General features: G+C 40.9%; 2 protein-coding genes across 6 annotated transcripts in view; one reads left to right on the forward strand and one right to left on the reverse strand.

The window, feature by feature from the left end:
• Positions 1–19880, reverse strand: part of spg (dedicator of cytokinesis spg) — a 372699-nt gene that overhangs the window by 91734 nt on the left and 261085 nt on the right. The gene's annotated exons all lie outside the window — the stretch shown is intronic.
• Inx3 (innexin 3) lies at positions 1033–19660 on the forward strand. 3 transcript variants are annotated; one of them, XM_083133555.1, is made up of 2 exons: positions 1033–1177; positions 17766–19660. In XM_083133555.1, exon 2 carries the CDS (start codon positions 17799–17801, stop codon positions 18954–18956), a length of 1158 nt encoding a protein of 385 aa, XP_082989681.1. In that variant the 5' UTR covers positions 1033–1177; positions 17766–17798; the 3' UTR covers positions 18957–19660. The 3 variants fall into 3 exon arrangements, with proteins under 3 accessions (XP_082989681.1, XP_082989696.1, XP_082989689.1); XM_083133570.1 differs by having other exon boundaries at positions 1038–1188; XM_083133563.1 differs by lacking the exon at positions 1033–1177 and adding an exon at positions 12104–12229.

Below are 19880 nucleotides of genomic sequence, written 5' to 3' on the forward strand. Positions count from 1 at the left end.
AGGGTCTGCGCACGCCTATGGATGGGTGGTCTCCTTTATGATTAAAAACACTATAATCTGTAATATTTTATCAGGAACATTGTTATTATTATTACAAAATTTGAAATACTTGACAAAACCTGTACAATTTTCGTTTCCTAGACTTCTAAATTGTTGCTTCATCGTGCGAAAAGAAACAGATATTGCCAAAAAGGAACAAGGCAACTTGAGCAGGAGAGACCGTCAGAAACAGAGTTAGATGAAACTTTCAAATTTGGTAAAAATATCCAGACTCCAAAACGAAACATTTATTTTACAAAAAAATAAATTTAATTCACTCCGGAAGATACGTTTCTTATCGCTATTCCCATAACTTTTTTACCTTTTTTTCTGTCTCTTGGATTATTTGCGACGATGCCGAATGGAGTATAATACACAAAGATACATCCACGGAACCGCCCCGAGGCCAAGACCAAGAGCATTGCCATCAAAGAGTCCAGGTTCGAGTTGTAGCCTGGGCATGTTCGTTCGTTCTACTTCTGCCCATTTAGTCTCATTGTCGTGATTAGCCAAATATGGAAGAAAATCGACACTAACCTTTCGTAGGTCGCGCGAGAAAAGTTACGTCGATGGTGGCGCACGGTTTCACACACACCAGGTTTTTAAAATCTCTCAAATCAGTGGCGGCGATTGGGTTCCAAAACCGGTAGGAGGGAAGGTGCCAAAGCTGAGGGGGGGATACAGTATATTTCGCATTGTAGATAAGGTTTAGAATAGTACGGGGGGAAAAGTGGCGAAAAGTGAGGGGGCAACTGCCCCCATGTCGTCCTAATCGCCGCCACTGGGTACATCTATAGTCGCGCATGGACTCAGACAGCAAGGCGCTTCAACGTACCCTCCCTAAATATATAAATATAACAATGCACGCTTCATCAAGAATACGAACTAGGGACTCTTGTATTTGTAGTGCATTACGCTGCTCACTCTAATTTCATAGCAGAATCCGTATATTTCGCGCGCCAGTGTCTGGCAACGCTGAAGTCAGCCAAGGTGAACGCAGTTCGTTGTAGACCGTTCAGTAGGTTGCCGTCGTTGTTGTAGTTAGTGGTTGTCAGTGATACCTGTGAAATCGGGGAACAACAGTAATATTAATTTATATTTTTTTCTGTATGATCATGCAATGCCGCGTGTGATATAGGTAAGAGAATTGTGAGTGTTTTATCTTTCCATATGTTGTCGCGTGAGTGTGTCTTTTGCTGCAAGAAAGTTTGCCTTCGGTAGCATCGAATCAACAAGTGGCTCAGAAAACCATAAAAGAGCTGCACGTGAACTGGAATTTTATTATTATTATTTAAAAGAATAGTCATTAGCATAAATGTTGTTGTTCAATCCACGATACTATGAAAATGCAGAATGTTAGTTTTTCTCAAAAAAAGCTATGGTCATTTTGGCAGGAAGTTATGTCCCCTAAATCAATCTTACACCCCTTCCCCCCAAAATGTTATATTTTGTATCAATCCCTGCACACTATCGACAAAACTAAAATTGTTCACTTGAAGACTAGAGAAAAGAAGAGTGATTTATTTATCCACACACCCAAAAATTCAGGACAGTCTAATTTCTTCTACGGAGTGACTATTTTCACCAGGTGGTGGGGCTAGCTTTGGAGCTATTTTCACCAGATTTTAAACTGCATGTGCATGATCTGCAACCTGGCCTGCTACACGGATGTGTGTATTCTTTAGTTGTTCATGTGTATAAAGCTTACGTAGGTGTGCATTTATTTTCGTGCAGACAAGTACTTCTTTTCTGCACATCATGGAGTTGAAAATACACAGCAAGGTGTTCTGATGTGGGCTTATGCTGCTAATATGTCTCATGATATAAGTACGAAGGGGTATTGCCTTCCTAAATGCTTTCGTTGTTGGAGAGAGAAAAAGGTTAGGCAGGTTTAGGGTTTTTAGCATTAAAATTACTTCGATAAATACTTTCCAAAATCATGTAATTTCTGGTCTTCCAACACTTTCTGCCAGTCTCACTACGTGGTGACTAATAGTCACACCCATTCTTAATTTAAAATAACTTCTTGCGAGTAAGTTCAGAAACACTGCCAATGAATATAATAAAGACAATGTTATGTTATGATTCAGGTAATTATTTTGCTAGTGAAAATAGTCCTACATGCTATTCTCACCGCACCTGGTGAAAATCGTCGCAGCCTTTAATTTACGTCACCATTCTACCTGTTTCAGTCGGTTAGGAACACAATGAAAAGGCCTTGACTTACCCAGGCTATGAACCTAGAACCCATGTGGGCCACGAGAGAAGAAGGGGGTAGGACGAATTAGAAAGAAAGCAAAGAAGCTAATTTTGATTGTGGGTGACAGAAATAAAATCCACTTAATATTCCTGTAGAACTAAGGGGGGGGGAGGGGAAGTCGTTCCTAAATTAAGAATGATTGATTTGTTTCACTTTCTTCCACTTTTGGCTAATCGCGAAATCATATGATGAAATTGATGAAGGTACACTCAACAAAGAGCACCTATGCCCAGGCCGGAATTTGTACCCGGGACTCGCTGTGCCACTGAGGTCGGCGTCAATAAGGATAACGTTGTATAACTAATTATATTAGTGGTTTAAATGACGCGAATAAGAAACTTTTTTTTCACAGATAGACTTTAACATGGATGTCTTGTATCCTGAAATTTCCCTGCAATCTCAATATTTTTCATGAATATTCCCTTTTTACCCAAAGTTATCTTGAATTTCCCTGCTTCATGTGGCAACACTAACTGATGGTGGTATTTCCGTTTCTGCTATCCAGCCAGAAAGGCGTCTGATTGCCACACGGGAGACCCGAGTTCGATTCCCGGGGTGAGTGATTTCAGGTGGGAATTTTTCGTGCTGCGAGGCTCAAAAATGGGTACCAGGCTGGGCGTGGTGCTGATCACATCACATCACTCCTAAAAATGGCCAATATTGTGAATGTGCAGCAGGCATGGCTACTTTTTCCCCCTCAGAAAAATCCCTTTTTCGAAAACTAAAAAGAAAGCACGAACATTTATTCGAAAAATGGAAAATTTTCCAAATTCAGAAAACAAAAATTTTTGTAGATACGAAAAATAAACTTTTTCGAAAAACTGGAAACTAATTTTTCTTCCCAAAAAAAGCCTGAAAATCTAAAAATTCAGTTTCGAAGTTTCCCCTTTATAACTTCGAGTTTTCAAAACCTGCCATCTTCGGGTAAATACTACATTTCGCTGCCATATGCCGCTATATGATGTAACATCCAAGCATACAGCCTTATTCGCCCTCACTCCTCAGGTGATGTTTCAGTGGGATAAGATGTATGGTCTGTCGGAATCTTTTGATACAATTTTTGCTCAATGGTTAACAAGCCAACCAAGCGGTTGTAAGGGAAAGTAAGAAAGTAATTGATTTGTCAAAACAAATTTACCTTTTAACACTGAAATTTTGAAAACAAGTTCATGGAGCCCAATAATGTTTTGCGAAGAACCAAAATTTTCTAAATTAAAAATATCGAAAGACAAGAAAAGGAAAGAAAACTTGGAAAGGGGGGAAAAAAACACGGAAATGAAAAACGTTTCTAGAAATAAAAAGACCGAAAACTATTTGTTTTCTTTCGAAAAGCGACATTTTTCAAAAAACGAAAAACTGAAAATTTATGGAAAACAAAATTTTTATCGCATATTAAAAAAAATAGCAAAAATTGAAACTCAATTTCTTTGAAACTTGCCGTCCCTAATGTGTAATTCCCTATCTCCACATCTCCCCATCCGCCTTCACGATATATTGCAATAAGGCCGGGGGAGGGGGTAGCTTAGGTTGAAATACATAGTATATTTGTGTTTTATGGACTATAGGCGTTGCTGTCACCAACCCGTCGTCGCCTTGTAATCAAGGGGTCCTGAGTTCGATACCCGATGGAGGCACATAGTGGTTCGGATGCCACTTTAAACTGAACTCCAGTCCCGATTAGCCTTACTGTGCACAAAGTGGACTTAAAACACCAACTCAATCAATCAATCAATCCCCAACCACCAGAACAGCTACGACAACAAAGTCCAAATTTAGGGGTGTTGTGAATTCCTGGTTTGCGATGATGCTTTGCCATTAAATTAAAACAAAATAGAATATGGTAAAATGCAGGGTTGTTAAAGGTCGAGGAATTTTAAAGAAATTCAATTCCGACCCAGGAGAAAAAATCAGCAAGCGTAAATGGGTTCTGGACCGTAAAGAACCTTTTATCTATAAAGTATTTCAATTCGGTCCAGGAACCTTTTTTCCGGATGAATTTAAATATGGTCCAGGAAGCTTTTTTTTTTAATGAATATAAATACGATCCAGGAACATTTTTTCACCACATCAATTTAAATACGGTTCAGGAACATTTTTTCAATGAAACAATACAGCCATTTTTTTTCTCTCAATGAAACCATACGCAACTTGGACGGAATTTTAATTGTGAGAAAAAGGCTCCGGTTCTGCAGAGGAACCCAATAGAACCCATTAGAATTTATGGGTTCCTGGACCTTCAACAACCCTGTTAAAATGTTTGAAATAACTGACCAATCTTGCATAATACATAGTATTATCACCGGAATTGCACACAAATAAATGATGCCATAGACACAGAGATAATAGTTAAAACTCGCTTTCACAAGTAGTCTGCCGAAATTTCTGGATAGGCTTCTGTATTTGTCTTCAAAATAAACTTGTATTAAACGACTGGTACAGGGCGGTATTGCAAATCGAGCCTTTCCTTCAACAAATGCATTAGTCATCCGCTACAAAGCATTTCCTGCGATCAACAATGATAAGAAAAGGAAACTCAGTTTATTGTTACTGTTGAAAAGAAGAATGAAACTAAGCTGCTCGTCAAGTCAACCTTGCAGCAGGTTTTATGTATCAATCCGCGCGAGAACTGAGCTCAGAATCTTCCGTGCCAGTCTTTCCTCAACCGCCGAGCTGCTTACATCGCAGACACTGAGAAAATCCACAGTATTGCCAACCGCACAACACATCAAAACCCGCATGCATGTCAAGTGGAATGTATTTTTGCTTCTCTTTGTCTCCTGAAACATAAAATTTTAAAAGTACTTTCTGCGCATAGATTATTTAATAAATGTGTCATTACTTAATATAAATGCGAAATATCTTCGAAACATGAGAGCGTGTGTGTATATTTCGAGCACGCAAAAATAAAAATGAACAAAGATAAAAGTAAACAACGATAGGCCCTCTTGAATTTAATGACAATTTTTTTTTTTTTGGTTTAGAAAGAAATACATTTATGAAAAACGTGGTTGCTTCGTCCGCAATACATCCGTTCCTGTAAGACACACGCAATTCAAGTTATACCACCAAAAAAACATGATTTGTTATTGGTGATATATACAATCAGGTGCATTGTCTGTCGCTATTACTCTGGTTTCAATTTATGAATCACTTCACTAAACCAGGATTCAAATCTTGGTCTGTCCATTTCTTGCGGATAATCACCCTTCCCTTTCTTTGCGCGGAACAGTAAATATGCACCTTCAACAAAGCTTTCATTGCCGCCAGTGGGTGAAACAATAAGCCTCCCCCTTCCCCTCATCGTTGGTTTCTTCAGCCCTGGCGTGGTTTTGCATGCTGGTATCCTTCCATGTTTTATTCCCCCTTCCCCCACCCACCGAGTTGAAGGACGTCTCGTCCAAATAATAAACATGTTTCTTCTCACTGCGATATCTTTTAATAACGCGGAGATTCTTTTGTCGTCAAAAAACAAACAATCGTTTCCTCTTGCTAAACTCAAACAGCAAATCATTCAACACCCGTGATACAATTCGTGCGCACATTGACGGCAAATCACCTCACGCCCTGTTTTACTTTGATCTTGTTGCCGCAAGGAGGATTATGCATTCAAAACAACTTGCTTGTCTTTGAAGAAAATTTCCCTTCGGACGAAGTCCAAAATAACATTAGGGTAAAACCGCGCGCTGAACAGTAGATTCAGCCATTCTCGCCGCTCTACAATAAACATAGGGTTAAAAGAGTGGGATGTGCAACACTGGTATCGCCGATTGCACGCGTTCTGCAACGCATTCAGTCTCGCTCGACTCGCTCTAAAGTTTCAGTGTCTCTTCAACGCACTACACATTGCAGTTGGCGAATCTACGGTTCTAAGTTCGTCTGCACAGTGATTGCAACCAATTAAGTCCATACATGCTAATGGATGTACTATTTTGTCTGTATATTACAAATTAAATAACTGTTTTCTTGCAAGTATGCAGTTGTGTCGGAATAGAACCCGTCTCAGTGGAACTATGTTCTTGCGCGCACGTTTGGAACTACATATGCGAAAACCTGCTGCAAGGTTGACTTGACGAGCAGCTTAGGTGCGATATAAAACTTCGCGTCAGTTATTGTTTTGAAGCGGAACTGGAGAGTTTTCTAATATGTGTGATTCACACCTACTTCCCACAGAAAATAGGCCTGCTGTAATTGGCATACACTTCTTTGCTGTTAACCCGTATGTGCACGATCTTGGAACTTCTCAGGTAAGAATACTTTTCTTCACTTGAAAGTGATTGAACCATCCATGTTGCTACTCGCAAATTTGTGCATAATCTCAACCGACCCCCCCCCCCCTCTACATTTTCGATCTCGACCATGGCAATGAATATAGATGAAACGTTGAGAGAGTAGACTCAAAGAAATAGCTAGGCCTACGTTCTATCGGAGATTCGAACCAACCAACTACTAGTTCACTGTGAGAAGCGAAATTGAAATTGCTGGTGAAACTTGAGGCGAAAATTTGACTTCTAAACACAACTGTACATTTTTTTATTTTCTTTTTAGAAAATTTGAGAAAATTGCAGGCTGAACCAGGACTCGAACTTGGGTCTCTTGTCAAACGTGCCAAAACACAATGTAACTGTGTTATAGTTGTCAATAGATGAGGGAGTGGACTGTTAGTAACATCTTTCGAAACGTCGTGTTATATAAACATCCCAGTAAGGGCCAAAATTTACATCGTGAGAAATTTCCTCATCCCCACCCTAGCACCTCCGTATATATAAATCTGGGCGCCGGCCCCCATGACTGAATTGTCAGCACATCCCGCTACGACGCCAGAGGTCCCGGGTTTCAATTCTGGCCTGGGCATGCAAGTTTGGGAGTATCCATTTATCAATTTCAACATATCATCACTCATCCCCATCTTCGCAAATTATCCAAAAGTAAGCGAAGTAAAATAAAACCAATCAATCAATTAATCTATATAAATCCGGGCATGGTATTGCATAATTGTTGAGCAAATCTCAAATTACACTGGCACAAAACTTATTCACCTAGACACCCCATACAGATTAACTTTACGTGGTTGGCGATGGCGAATGTAATTCAGATTCCATGAACCAGCCGCATACCAAGGCGTAACCTTTCCCCTATCGTCTCCCCCATCTGCCGGTGCTGTAAACCATGGAACAAAGCATTCGGCACCATGAGTAACCATGACGAACAGACCCTGCTTACAAATCACCGCCCACATCAAGGGCTGCCGACGGAGCCCTTTGTCCCGGAGGTGGCTCCACCGCGAAGGACTCGTAATTTCCATTCTTGTCAACCTTACAAGCTTGTTTCGGTCGACAAATACCCACTCGACTGTGAATGTTATTCATCCATGACGAAAAACTACAAAGAAAACATAACTGAATTCTCTGAACTAGAATCTCGAGGTAAATTCGGCAGTTGGTGGTTAGAAACACTATCGCTGTAAACATTTAGGTCTGAGTGATTAACCAGTTACTTTATATTGGATGTTAATTTCCGAATTGGAAATTATTACCCGGTGGATCATTATTCCAAAGGTTTTGCTACCCGGCTTCATCACTGATGTATTTAGAACTCGCCCAGATAATTTATCTAAGATTTGCTACACGCTCGGATCAATAATTTAGGGGAATTTCACACCGAAGCGACACGCGTCGCTTGAGGATTTCACCAATCGAACGCAGACTTGTGCAGCTTCGTCATGCCTCTGCGGTGTGAAACTTTGCTGTTTATGGTTCATTCCCAAGCGACATGTGTCGCTTATCGCTTCGGTGTGAAATCTCCCTAGGATTTGCTACCCGCCCAGGTCTTTGAAATGGGATTGGTGAAAGTGCAAGTTAATTCAGTCTGGTTATTGTTGTGTTTGTGGGAGGGGGCAGGGGAGGACCTGGGCAATGAATCGAGATAATTTGGTTTGGAGTGCAGGGTGTCCTCTAGCTTCTGGGCAGCCTGTTGAACGTCGTTAGCTGGGCATTGATGCTCAAATAACCTCCTGCGTTTTACTTTTTCGCTAACTCAAAGGTCGCGTATACTCTTGAGTTGCACGGACTCATTTTTTTCCTTCAGGCGTTCGCCTTGGCAACAGAGAGGAACTCCATGACCTGGTTCTTGAACCAGACTGTTCCGAGACTAAAATACAAAAAATAGATTTACGTCAAGTCCATTCGCAAAGGCAGCGCCTGTCCATGAACCACTCTCATGTCTAGAATGCATCAATGGATTACTACTGTATAATTGTAGTTATAGTTAACAAATGCCAGGTTTGATATAAGAACATACTATATGGATAAGAAACCACGATGGCAACTGCTCCATGTCAGGTGGTCAGCACCGTACAGGCCCTTGATGACTACTTGTTCAATTTCCAAGTATATCAGATTCTAGAGTTCGACAAACTTTTGTCCCAGTTTCTCTTCACTGGCGATGGTGAATGCCTTTGTTCTTGCATCCACAGACGACGGGAAGATCCTTTTATTACACCCTAAAGCTTCTTGGAAACGGACAGGTGGGGCGAGCTGATTCAGAGGTGGTTGTAAGGTCGGTGGTTGTGCCAGCGTGTCTTGTCAGCGTTGGAAATTCTTCAGAGGTGAAAAATCTCGCTCCAAGATCGGTTGTGAAGTTTGATATGACACAAAACTCTATAGGAAAAGTGGAGAGCTGTGCGGACTATAATGGACAAATTTCGAACGTTATGGGCGAGACGTGGCAATAGTGAACTGACTGATCAAATACATGCTTTATCAACTATTATACTGATATTTTGGCAAAGCAATTGTCATATTTTATTCACTATTGAACCATAAATAACATGTTTATCTAGGTTTCAAACTCAAGTTCCTTTCCTTACGATTTAGCATTTGCTATTGCACTTACAACTTCACACAGGTAAAAACGAAGACAGCGACAAATCAGGCGAAACCAGGACTGGCTCGGAAGGTCAGTTCGTCGAGCAATGGCACGGCATTATTACAAATTAGGCCTTTGTATAAAGTATCCGATGGCATTCAGTATTTCTGTCACGATCTTGCCTCGAAGATTCCGGCATGATTGCGTCATTTAATTGTTCTTGCAACAATATCATAGTCTCATTCTTCTTCGCGATTGACGTAATTAGGTACAAGGGTGACCTTTCCAGGATTTCCAGGCCATCCGGAGTTCTGATAGGGCCTGGACTCGAACCCGGCGACCATCTCTACAATATTTCATAATCAGTTGTGCTTGGAACGGAACTTCTGGACGAAAATGAATTTAGCAAAATAACAGTAAAAGGTGTTAATTTCCAGCGTCAGAATTTCGCCCGTTATTCCCTACGTATCCTTGAGAGTTACCGTACGGTTTCCCACCATGCGTCGTGGCCGATCGAGAGAGGAGCTGGCGAGTTCTCCAGAAGTGCTACGTAGGAACAAGCACCGCCTCAGGTGAAACACCCCTCCTCCCTCCCGATCCATCTGTGAAGAGGATGTTGCCAACTGCGAAACCAAGAATAGTCTGGATCCTGCATTACAACCAGCAAAGGCCTTGAAATTAATAGCTTGATCATCAGATGGTTCGTGATTACATCCGTAAAGGATTCAGTGGATTCCGAAAGTTCAAGACCTGTGTAATGCATGCATGTTTCTTCTCATGAATTAACCGATGAATATTTGCTCTTGATTAGGTGGTAATTTGATTCGTGCGCTCGACCAGTCCGTCTTCAGCAAAAACATAGAAATAAATATTTTAGTCCAATTTTTATAACCTTTGATTTAGTTTATTTTCCTTAATTTTTCTGACACTTTTGGCTTATCGCGAAGATGAGGATAAGCTATATGATGAAGGGACACTCACAAAGAATACTCATGTCCAGGCCGGGATTCGAACCCGGGACCTATGGCGTTCGAATTGTATATGGTGTTTATACTCCCGCCCTCCACTACTTCCCCTCTGTTGGTGACGTCACTGTTCGCGTTTCTGGGCATTTCACTGTGTCCCTTCATCAATCATCAATTCACCTTCATTAGCCAAATATGGGCGAAGAGCGACGCAGGATAAGAATAGGATTCACGATATTAAAAGTTGTTTCGCATTGGGTGACAGGAACGAATCCTCAATTAACAAATTTTTAACTTCTGAGCAAATAGTCACTTTTTTAAAAGCACCAGAAAGGGTTTTGAACGTTGGAATGAAACACTGAAGTCCCTTGTAAATTTAGCTTGAAAATTTTCCACCTACGTGAAAAAAATGCAAAACTCTTTGTTTAAAAATGTTGTTGAGAGTTGCAATGCAAAGAAAACTTACATTTTATGGTTGCCAAATTTACATGAAAAATTTTACGAACGGCAAATGACATGCGAAGCTGAAATTAAAGTCCTTACAAAAATCGTGCATAGTGACCACAAGACAACCCTGAGAATGTGAGATCAAACGTCGCAACATAAACTCGACCTAATATTTTAATGGACGTACTTTACCTGATGATAGATTTAATGCCAAAGACAACAGATCACGTGAGCGCCGACTGACTACGAGCCCCTTTGCCAATTCTGAAACATTTGGCAACAGTATCGCACATAATAATCGACCTGACCTCCTTGGACAGGGAGTGTGGGGATTTATTTCTGCACCTAAGGATCCTGTTTGGTACAATCGTCTTGTAAACTAGGGGTCCAGGGTCCGATACCCGGTTGAAGCACAACAAGTTCGGATATTACTTTCCAGTCCCGATTAGCCTGCCTATCTGTGCATAAGGTGGACTAAAAACAACAAAGAAAATATCAACTCAAAATCATCCTAAGCGTTATCTTATGGGCGGGTTTGTGGAGGTGATATGATCAACACCACGCTCCAGCCGTCTCTGCCTACCCCCCTCCCCAGGTGATCATTTATTAGAGGGTGGGTGGACGCACGACCACTCTATCACTATATCAGTGTTTCTGAAGGGTGGAAAATTAGATACATTTATGTGTAAATTCTAGCAAATATTGTTATATGGATTTCTGAAGCTGTTTATTTCGAAGCACCTAACGAATTACTCCTAGTGTCCGAAGTCGCCAAATTAATTATCAAAAGAAAACTATCAATGTCTGAAAACAATTCTTGCAGTCAGTCAACCACTTTGTCCCAAAAACTGCCTCACTTCCGTATTTTGATCATAAAGAAATGTGTAATATAATGTCATTTCGTTGTCAAAAGAAAGGTGGGATATTTATTATGTATAAGATATTGTAATTCACACATATTTGACAATTTAAATTTGTTGTATAAAAATAAATAGAACGTGACAGACAGATTACCCTTTTTTCGAGTTGCACATTTTACATACTTATTTCCATATTGAAGTTGCCAGAAAGTTATGGCCCCAGTTATAACAGCCGGCAAAGCAACAAACTCGTCGAGAAAGAAATTGGAAAATCGCTCTGTCCGTCGAACGCAGCTACTGGAAAAATCGACTGCGACCATTTATTTCAGACACTGGGCGCTAGGCAGGCCGAAGCAACACGCGCGGCACACAGATTGGGAACTAGCCAATCAGCAGCAACATTTCACACGATAACGGCATGACAGGCCGTGCAAGCATGCATTCGATTGGCGAAATTCTGAATCGACACGTGTCGCCTGTCGCTACGGTGTGAAGCCTCCATTTAAGATAGTGATTCCACAGGTGAGATTTTGCGTGTACGGTTCGAAGGAAAATGAGGTCAACGGTTTCTTGTGGTACTGGATGTTGCTTTCCTTAATTCCCGGAGACACCGATTGCTGCTCTCATGATTCTCCAAGAACCGTGACGACAGCCACAGAGATGACGTAGCACTGCAATTGCCTCTCCTCCAGCGGAGGGGGCCGCTCTTCTGGCGCTGGCCAGTTGCGTGTGTCTGTGTGTCGAGGACGTTTCGAAGCAAGTGGCAACGCGGAGTGTTCGATGTGGTCGGAGAGGTAAGCGATTTGGGGGATTTCACCAGCTGTTACCGTTTGCCAGTTGGCAAGTAGGGCATGAACACGATATTTGCAAGGTGGAGAGCCGTTGTGTGTGGTACTTCTGTTCCTCAACACTTGCTGTTCTGAGGCGCAGGGGTTGCGGTAGCCTCCGTCCCGTGGAAACTGACAGTTTATTTCGAGCTACAGAAATGAATCTTGCTTCTATTTTTGCTTTCTTTCTTAAAACAGAAATGAAGTTCAGTTATTATTCGAACATAATAACTATAGTAAAAGCTGCGTTAGATCGAAATAATTGTATGTAAAATACAGGAACCAGGTTATGTTTTCGTATTCTACCATTTTAACCAAACTAATAAATTGTTCCTCAGTATTCAAAATTCCAAAAAATTATAATTTGTTTGTGAAAGAATAAACAAACGTAATGACTAAAGATTTCCCTCTTAACTTTTCAAGCTTTTTCTTGACCTTAGTATGTAAAAGTTAATAACTAACATTATAACTATGCATTTCAGTACACTAACTGTATAAAATTTAAAAAGATGATAAAAAAATAGTTGATAATTTAAAAAGATGATAAAAAAATAGTTGATGGATATTCACTCTTCTGGTTAATCGAGTAGAGAATTCTCCCAACGGTATTATAATAATATGAAATGAATTTGGTTTATTTGTATTAGGTCATAGTAATTATTCTTTAATTATATTCATAGATATGAAAATAATTATTACTGTTAGTGTCTAGGCCTCTCCGATGGCGTAGTGGTAACGTCGTCGCCTTGTAATCAAGAGGTCCCGGATTCGATTTCCGGTGGAGGCACATTCCACAGTGATTCTGATCTCACTTGAAACTGTAGGTCCAGTTCTGATTAGCCTATCTGTGCAGTGGCACCCCTCTCCCCTAAACATTTCTGGCGACGGACATGCCTCTTCTACTCTTTTATTATTATTATTATTTTAGAAAAAAAGTAAAATTAATCTGAAATAAACCAGATTCGACCAATTTGTGCGTTAGGCAGGGGAAAAGTCAGGAAAGAGTTGGCAGGATGGGTCAATGTAGCAGTTCCATCAACGTTCACTTTACAGAGGTCTTGCACACAATAACTAGGGCATCTTCAAACCCAAAGCCTCATTGCTGGAAACAAAACCCTTTCATACTCAAACTGCAAGTATCTTTAACGTTTCGTCATTCTTCAGTGTGGCGCGTGCGCCTCGTAACTGTGCCATGCCGTGTTTTATGCACACACCTAACACAGTGCTACTTTGTGTTAAATTCACCTTTACATCGCCGCTAGATGAGAAAATCTGGAAACACATGGTGCCTCCCCTCCCTTTCAACCTCGCGCTATGCTCGTGATTCTAATTTGATAATCAAAACATAAATATATTATTAAAGTGCGTGAATATCACTATTTTAAACAAATCAGAAATGTCGACTTTATCACATTAAAATGGTCTAACTTCCATTTAATTACTTTTGACATTTTCTTTCAACTAAGTATCATTACTCATTATTTGGTTTAGACCTGTAGATCTGTATTATAAAATATATGGCAAGAGTAGCATCAGGTTTAAAGTCGCCCGCTTAATATTATTAGGAATAAATTAAACTTATTTGCACAAGGTAACAGCTAATGTCCACATTTTTATTTTTAATATTTCTTTAATTTCAGTCTCTCTCCGTTTATTGTAAAGCAGGATTTAAATTTTACTTAGTTTCAAAGCAATCTAAACTTTTACATACTTGGCATGAGAGTACTTAGTAAAATTCACCATATAAAATGTGCGATTTGAGAATAAATAACCAACGGCAAAGAGACGTATGATTTCTTCTTTGATGTGAAAAATACGATCCATCACAAAGAATTCGCATTGAAATCTCCATGCAGTGGCTACAGATTTCATTAACGTACGATGTTAGTGCGGTTCGAAGAATGTCATAAAACTTTTATATGAAGATTGTCAGAGAAATATTTCACAGTCGTCTTTATACATCGTATGTAGCCTATCGGCCTTTTTATAGCTACACGAATTCGACACGCCAATCTCTTTTTCTTGCAACGAGAAGTATATGACGCAATCTATTTCATACCGTTCATTTTAGTAATTTTTACAACTGTGTATACGTGCACACTATAGCTATCTGTATGCAGGACACTGCACGTAGATGTGATATTTTTCAGGATTGCTTTAAGCTTATGTTTATTTAGCGTCGCTTTTCTGCCACTTTAGCTAATCGGAACTATGAGGATGAGTTACTAGATAAAACTGATGAAAGGACACTTAGAAAGAACATATATGGCCAAGCCGGGACGCTAACATCGGTGGCGAACGCTGAAGTCGACCACTGAATGCAATCGGCCACCGGTTTACTTATATATATATATATATATATATGAATTCTATGACGAACTTCACACGAAAGTTTGATGAGCTTTGCTTGTTTAGCTTGTAAGTATATTGAAATAAATGGTGGCCTTGAATCAAAAGGGTAGAGGCACACATGGGTTCGGATCCCATTTTAAACTGTAGGTCCTGTCCCGATTAGGGATTTTCTGTCCCTCTGGTCTGGAAGACCTGCCTTACCTAACAACTTGCGGCCAGCGGTAAATGTGTTAGTGGGTAAAGTATTCCCTAGTATATTCATTATATTAGTACAAATGCTGAAACGATTTTAGGCTTTTCTTCCTAAGCCTTGTTTTATTCACCGATCTATTCACTGCATAAACACGATGCACAATTTCCTTTTTATAGCTGTGCTGAGAACCCTTTTTCGTTAAAATATTCAATAACCTACCAAATGATATAAAAGCGTTTCAAAAACAAATTTCAAAATAAACTATTAGTTTATAAGGAATATTTTAGCGTTAGTGAATAATATCTAGATTGTAAATTATAGAAATTTTGTATTTATATTTTTTATCTGAACTGTACTGAACCCTCGATGTATATGGTTTATACGGAGTAATAAAATTCTGAAAAATTACATACAGGAAAGTTATAAAAGCGTTTCAAAAACAAATTTGGTTTATACGGAGTAATAAAATTCTGAAAAATTACATACAGGAAAGTTATAAAAGCGTTTCAAAAACAAATTTCAAAATAAACTATTAGTTTATAAGGAATATTTTAGCGTTAGTGAATAATATCTAGATTGTAAATTATAGAAATTTTGTATTTATATTTTTTATCTGAACTGTACTGAACCCTCGATGTATATGGTTTATACGGAGTAATAAAATTCTGAAAAATTACATACAGGAAAGTTCTAGCGATGCTCGAATTGTCCATTCCCGGTCATGTAACATACCACGCATCTACAGAACAGCTAATCCTTTGTATCAAGATCGATTTCTTGTTGAACACATTACATTCATTTTTAATAGGCTATATAAATTGCATAGCCATGCGACGTCACAAGTGTTGACGCAGTTGTTGCCTTTCTCCAAAGAGGTTGGATTTCTCCAGCACATTCAGATGCCTATCAACCGGTGGTGTTTCCCCCGAGGACTGGTGACCTCATAAATTCCTGGAGTCGTAGTCAACAGGAAACTTCCAGCGCATACCAAATGTGCACGATGCTTAATCATTTAAGTAATCTGACCTTAGTTCAGGATGGAGATTTTTTAGTTTGCTGCCGAGATAACACACATTCCAAGCCGTATAATGCTATCGCCACAAAATTCCCAATGGCTTACCAGATCGTGCAAGCAGGAAAACTTATTTTCGATCATGGCTCTGGGGGTGTAAGGTGGCACCCAAAATCAACCATTTCCACATCGTGCACCCCTGAAAACTCGTAGTCAAACGAGGCTCTGGCGCTTGGACGGACAGTCAGTATATAAGGTGTGGTGTTTCGTGTTTTGTTGTCCACTAGAAGAAAAGCGACTTAAAAATCAGTTAATCGATCTGAAACTCAAATGTAGGATATGGTATCGTCCTGATTGCGAACAGTCCGATATTATATCCGAATGTGTGCCTTATTCGGACAGTTTTATCGTTTATCCGGCAAATTCGAATTTCACTGTACGGATTTTCTACAAATCCTTCATCAACTCTGTGTATCCGGATAACCGAAGCGGATGTTGGATAATTTGAAATCCAGTTACCCAGAGAGCCCCGAAAATTTGGGTCTCGGGGAGTTCTTTTGCCTCGACTTTTATAATTTTTCAAGGTAAATTTAAAGGTATTTCAAGATGAGTTCACTCTTGCTGATATTAACCTTTAATCTTTATAAGGTGAACGCCACTGGAACGCAACATGCAGCATTATGCTAAAGTTAGTATAATTATGCAATCTTTGATGCCAGCTTCAGATGTTAAATGTCGTGAGGAAGTGAAACTGCTTCCTGCTTTTATGAAGTAAGAATGGGAGTGAAAAAATGCTATTGCAGCATCTGCTCGTGTTGTCGTAAGCCATGTCGCTGAATCGGTGGGAAGTGTGCGACTGTTGTAACGCGGAAGGTCAACTGACCTTGTGGACTTCGCTCTGTGAACGAAGACACACATCTGCTTACGAAAGAATTCGTTCTCGAGAGGACTGAAATCATCGAAGACACACATCTGCTTACGAAAGAATTCGTTCTCGAGAGGACTGAAATCATTATTGACAAATACAAAAATTGTAGTCATTTTTGCATGACTGGTTATTTATTTGTTCATGGGCTAAACAAAATTTGATTGGCTGATTGATTTTGTTAATTTTACTTCGCTTTTCTGCCACTTTTGGCTAATCGCGAAGATGAGTGATGATATGATAAAATTGACACAAAGAACACTCATTTCCCAGACCGGGATTCTAACCCAGGACCTCTGGCGTCGTAACGTTGTGTGCTAGCCACTCTGCCACGGAAGCCGGAGCCAAACAAAATGAACATCAATCATAGTGAAATTGAGGAAGGGGTGGGGGAGTTACCGTCTCTGTATTATCATTCGCAGAAACCGAATTCTGCCTTCAGGAGCTGTGGTGAACTTAATTTGCCTGTAGATTCCTATTATCTACGGGATGCGCGCATGTTCGAGTTGGTCCGTAGCCAGGATTTTATTTCTGGAGGGGTTCATCGCTTATCAGCAGCCACCATCTAAAAGCGAAAAAGTGGGAGTAGAAGCTACTTCTCGGTATATTAGACATATTATACAATTTGTTTAATCCTGCTAAGGAAGTAAAATTAATTACCACTATACACTATTTAAATTATATATTTGTGTCATCTCTGGGGGCGGGGGCTGCAGGTTCCCTAGGTCACCACCTAGCTACGTGCCTGGGTTCGAGTCTCCCGGGGGAAGCGTAACAACTTTTCCTGGGATTGTGTATGGGACAAGTGGCCACCCACCATCGTGAGGCAATTGTGAAGGTACGATAGAGTAGCATAACCCAGTCACGGAAAACTATAACGATGACTGGAGGTTCGTCGTGCTGATCTCCCACTTTTGGTCCTCACGGGCTGCTGCGCTACGGGTTATTGTTTTGTATAATTTTCTTATTGTCTGTTGACATTCATCCACATTCTACAAGACTTTTATCTTTTTTGTTGCAGGAGGTGAGCTGAAGGAGAGACAAGACTTCCACCATGGCTGTGTTTGGGTTAGTGTCTGCCGTCGCAGGCTTCGTCAAAGTCCGCTACCTGGTGGACAAGGCGGTCATCGACAACATGGTCTTCCGCCTGCACTACCGCATCACGGCGGCCATCTTCTTCGCCTGCTGCATCATCATCACGGCCAACAACCTCATCGGGGACCCCATCAACTGCATCTCCGATTCGATCCCCACTCACGTGATCAACACGTACTGCTGGATCACGTACACGTTCACGCTGCCCCACCAGCTGGGGAAGCCCATCGGAACGCACGTCCCCCACGCGGGGGTCGGTCCGCACGTGCCAGGGGACGACCAGCGCTACCACTCCTACTACCAGTGGGTGCCCTTCATGCTCTTCTTCCAGGGGGTCCTGTTCTACGTCCCGCACTGGATGTGGAAGAACTGGGAGCAAGGGAACGTCAAGATGATCACCGACGGGATGCGAGGCGCCATCGTCCTGAACGAGGACCGGAAGGATAGGCAAAGCAAGCTGGTCAACTACTTTGTAGACACCCTGCACATGCATAACGTGTACGCGGCGGGGTACTTCATCTGCGAGATCTTGAATTTCGTGAACGTCGTCGGGAACATATTCTTCGTGGATACTTTCCTTGGAGGTGCGTTCCTCACCTACGGCACAGAGGTGGTTCGATTTTCCAACATGGACCAGGAAAACCGCACCGACCCCATGGTAACAATCTTCCCCAGGGTGACCAAGTGCACCTTCCACAAGTTCGGTCCTTCTGGGACCATCCAGACGCACGACACCCTGTGCGTCCTCGCCCTCAACATCCTCAACGAGAAGATCTACATCTTCCTCTGGTTCTGGCTCATCATCCTCGCCCTGTTCTCCGGCCTGGCTCTCCTCTACAGCACGGCCATCGTGGCGCTCCCGTCCATCCGAGAGATGGTCCTGAAGAGGCGCTTCCGTTTCACCACCCCCAGCGGCATCAGCGCCCTCATCCGGAAGATCCAGGTGGGAGACTTCCTCCTCCTGCACCTCCTGGGCCAAAACGTGAACATCCTCATCTACGGGGAGATCCTGGACGAGCTGTGCAAGAAGCTCCATCTAGAGAACAACGTCCCACCGTCCACGTTCGAGCTAAACCCGATGTACTCGGACAAGCTAGCAAAAGAGTCCGAGAGCTAACGTTCTTCGGAGGTGACGAAGGTGTACTGCAAAGTCTGCGTGCTGCCAAATAAAGTTTGTGTGTGTTCAGTGCAACAGCGAAAGAAAACAAGTGCAACCGTGTTGGTTCTTTTGTGATCATGGACATTCCTATTTTTATTTGAATCTCTTATCTGTGCCTTGATCGTAGTCTTCCATCAGTAGATTAGTAGTGCAAAAAGAGTGCTTTTTGTTGCATATATATATATTTTTTCTTTTTAAGTTAACAATGTATCATTTAATTCATGTGCATCGAGACAATGATCGAACATTCCTTGTGGTGGTGCTGTTGATTATTTTATGTGCAAAATTCCGCAGTGCTTGTGATCGGATGCAGCCGTGCCGCAAAGTGACAACTTCCGCTTCTGTTGTGCCATTTTGTCTTTCTGATTGTATAGTGAGTATAGCAAGGTGATTCATTTAAAAAAGAACAAGTTTTGGACGACACTAATTATTTAATAATACGCTAGTATTATATGATTTACTGTTTCGTAAAACAGGTATGTAACCTCTATATACATTCAAAAGTATTAGTTTGTAGGCAAATAAGGTACGAGGGTCAATTCAAGGGAATGGTGACTCATTCCACTAGCATTCCATTATTTTTAATTTGATGTAATAAAGTCATATTTGTTACGCATTTTCAATACTCAAATTTACAAATAAAATTTCATAAAATCTACAAACTTTCTAGTTCAGTATTAACACACTTCTGGTTGAAATTCCCCTAGTTTTAGAAAAAAAAATAGTTTTGATATGTGGGTTGCCAATGTGTAGACAGCGAGCCAATCCTCAGGTGCAAAACAGGTAGCAGGCTTTTGTAAAAATGTCACAGCGACCTACCCTTGCAGGAAAAATGATTTTAAATGTACATTAATCTGCTTCGATATCCAAATCAAATAACGA

The sequence above is a fragment of the Lepisma saccharinum genome, chromosome 1 (genome assembly GCF_977018435.1).
Source record: "Lepisma saccharinum chromosome 1, izLepSacc3.1, whole genome shotgun sequence".
NCBI lineage: Eukaryota > Metazoa > Arthropoda > Insecta > Zygentoma > Lepismatidae > Lepisma > Lepisma saccharinum.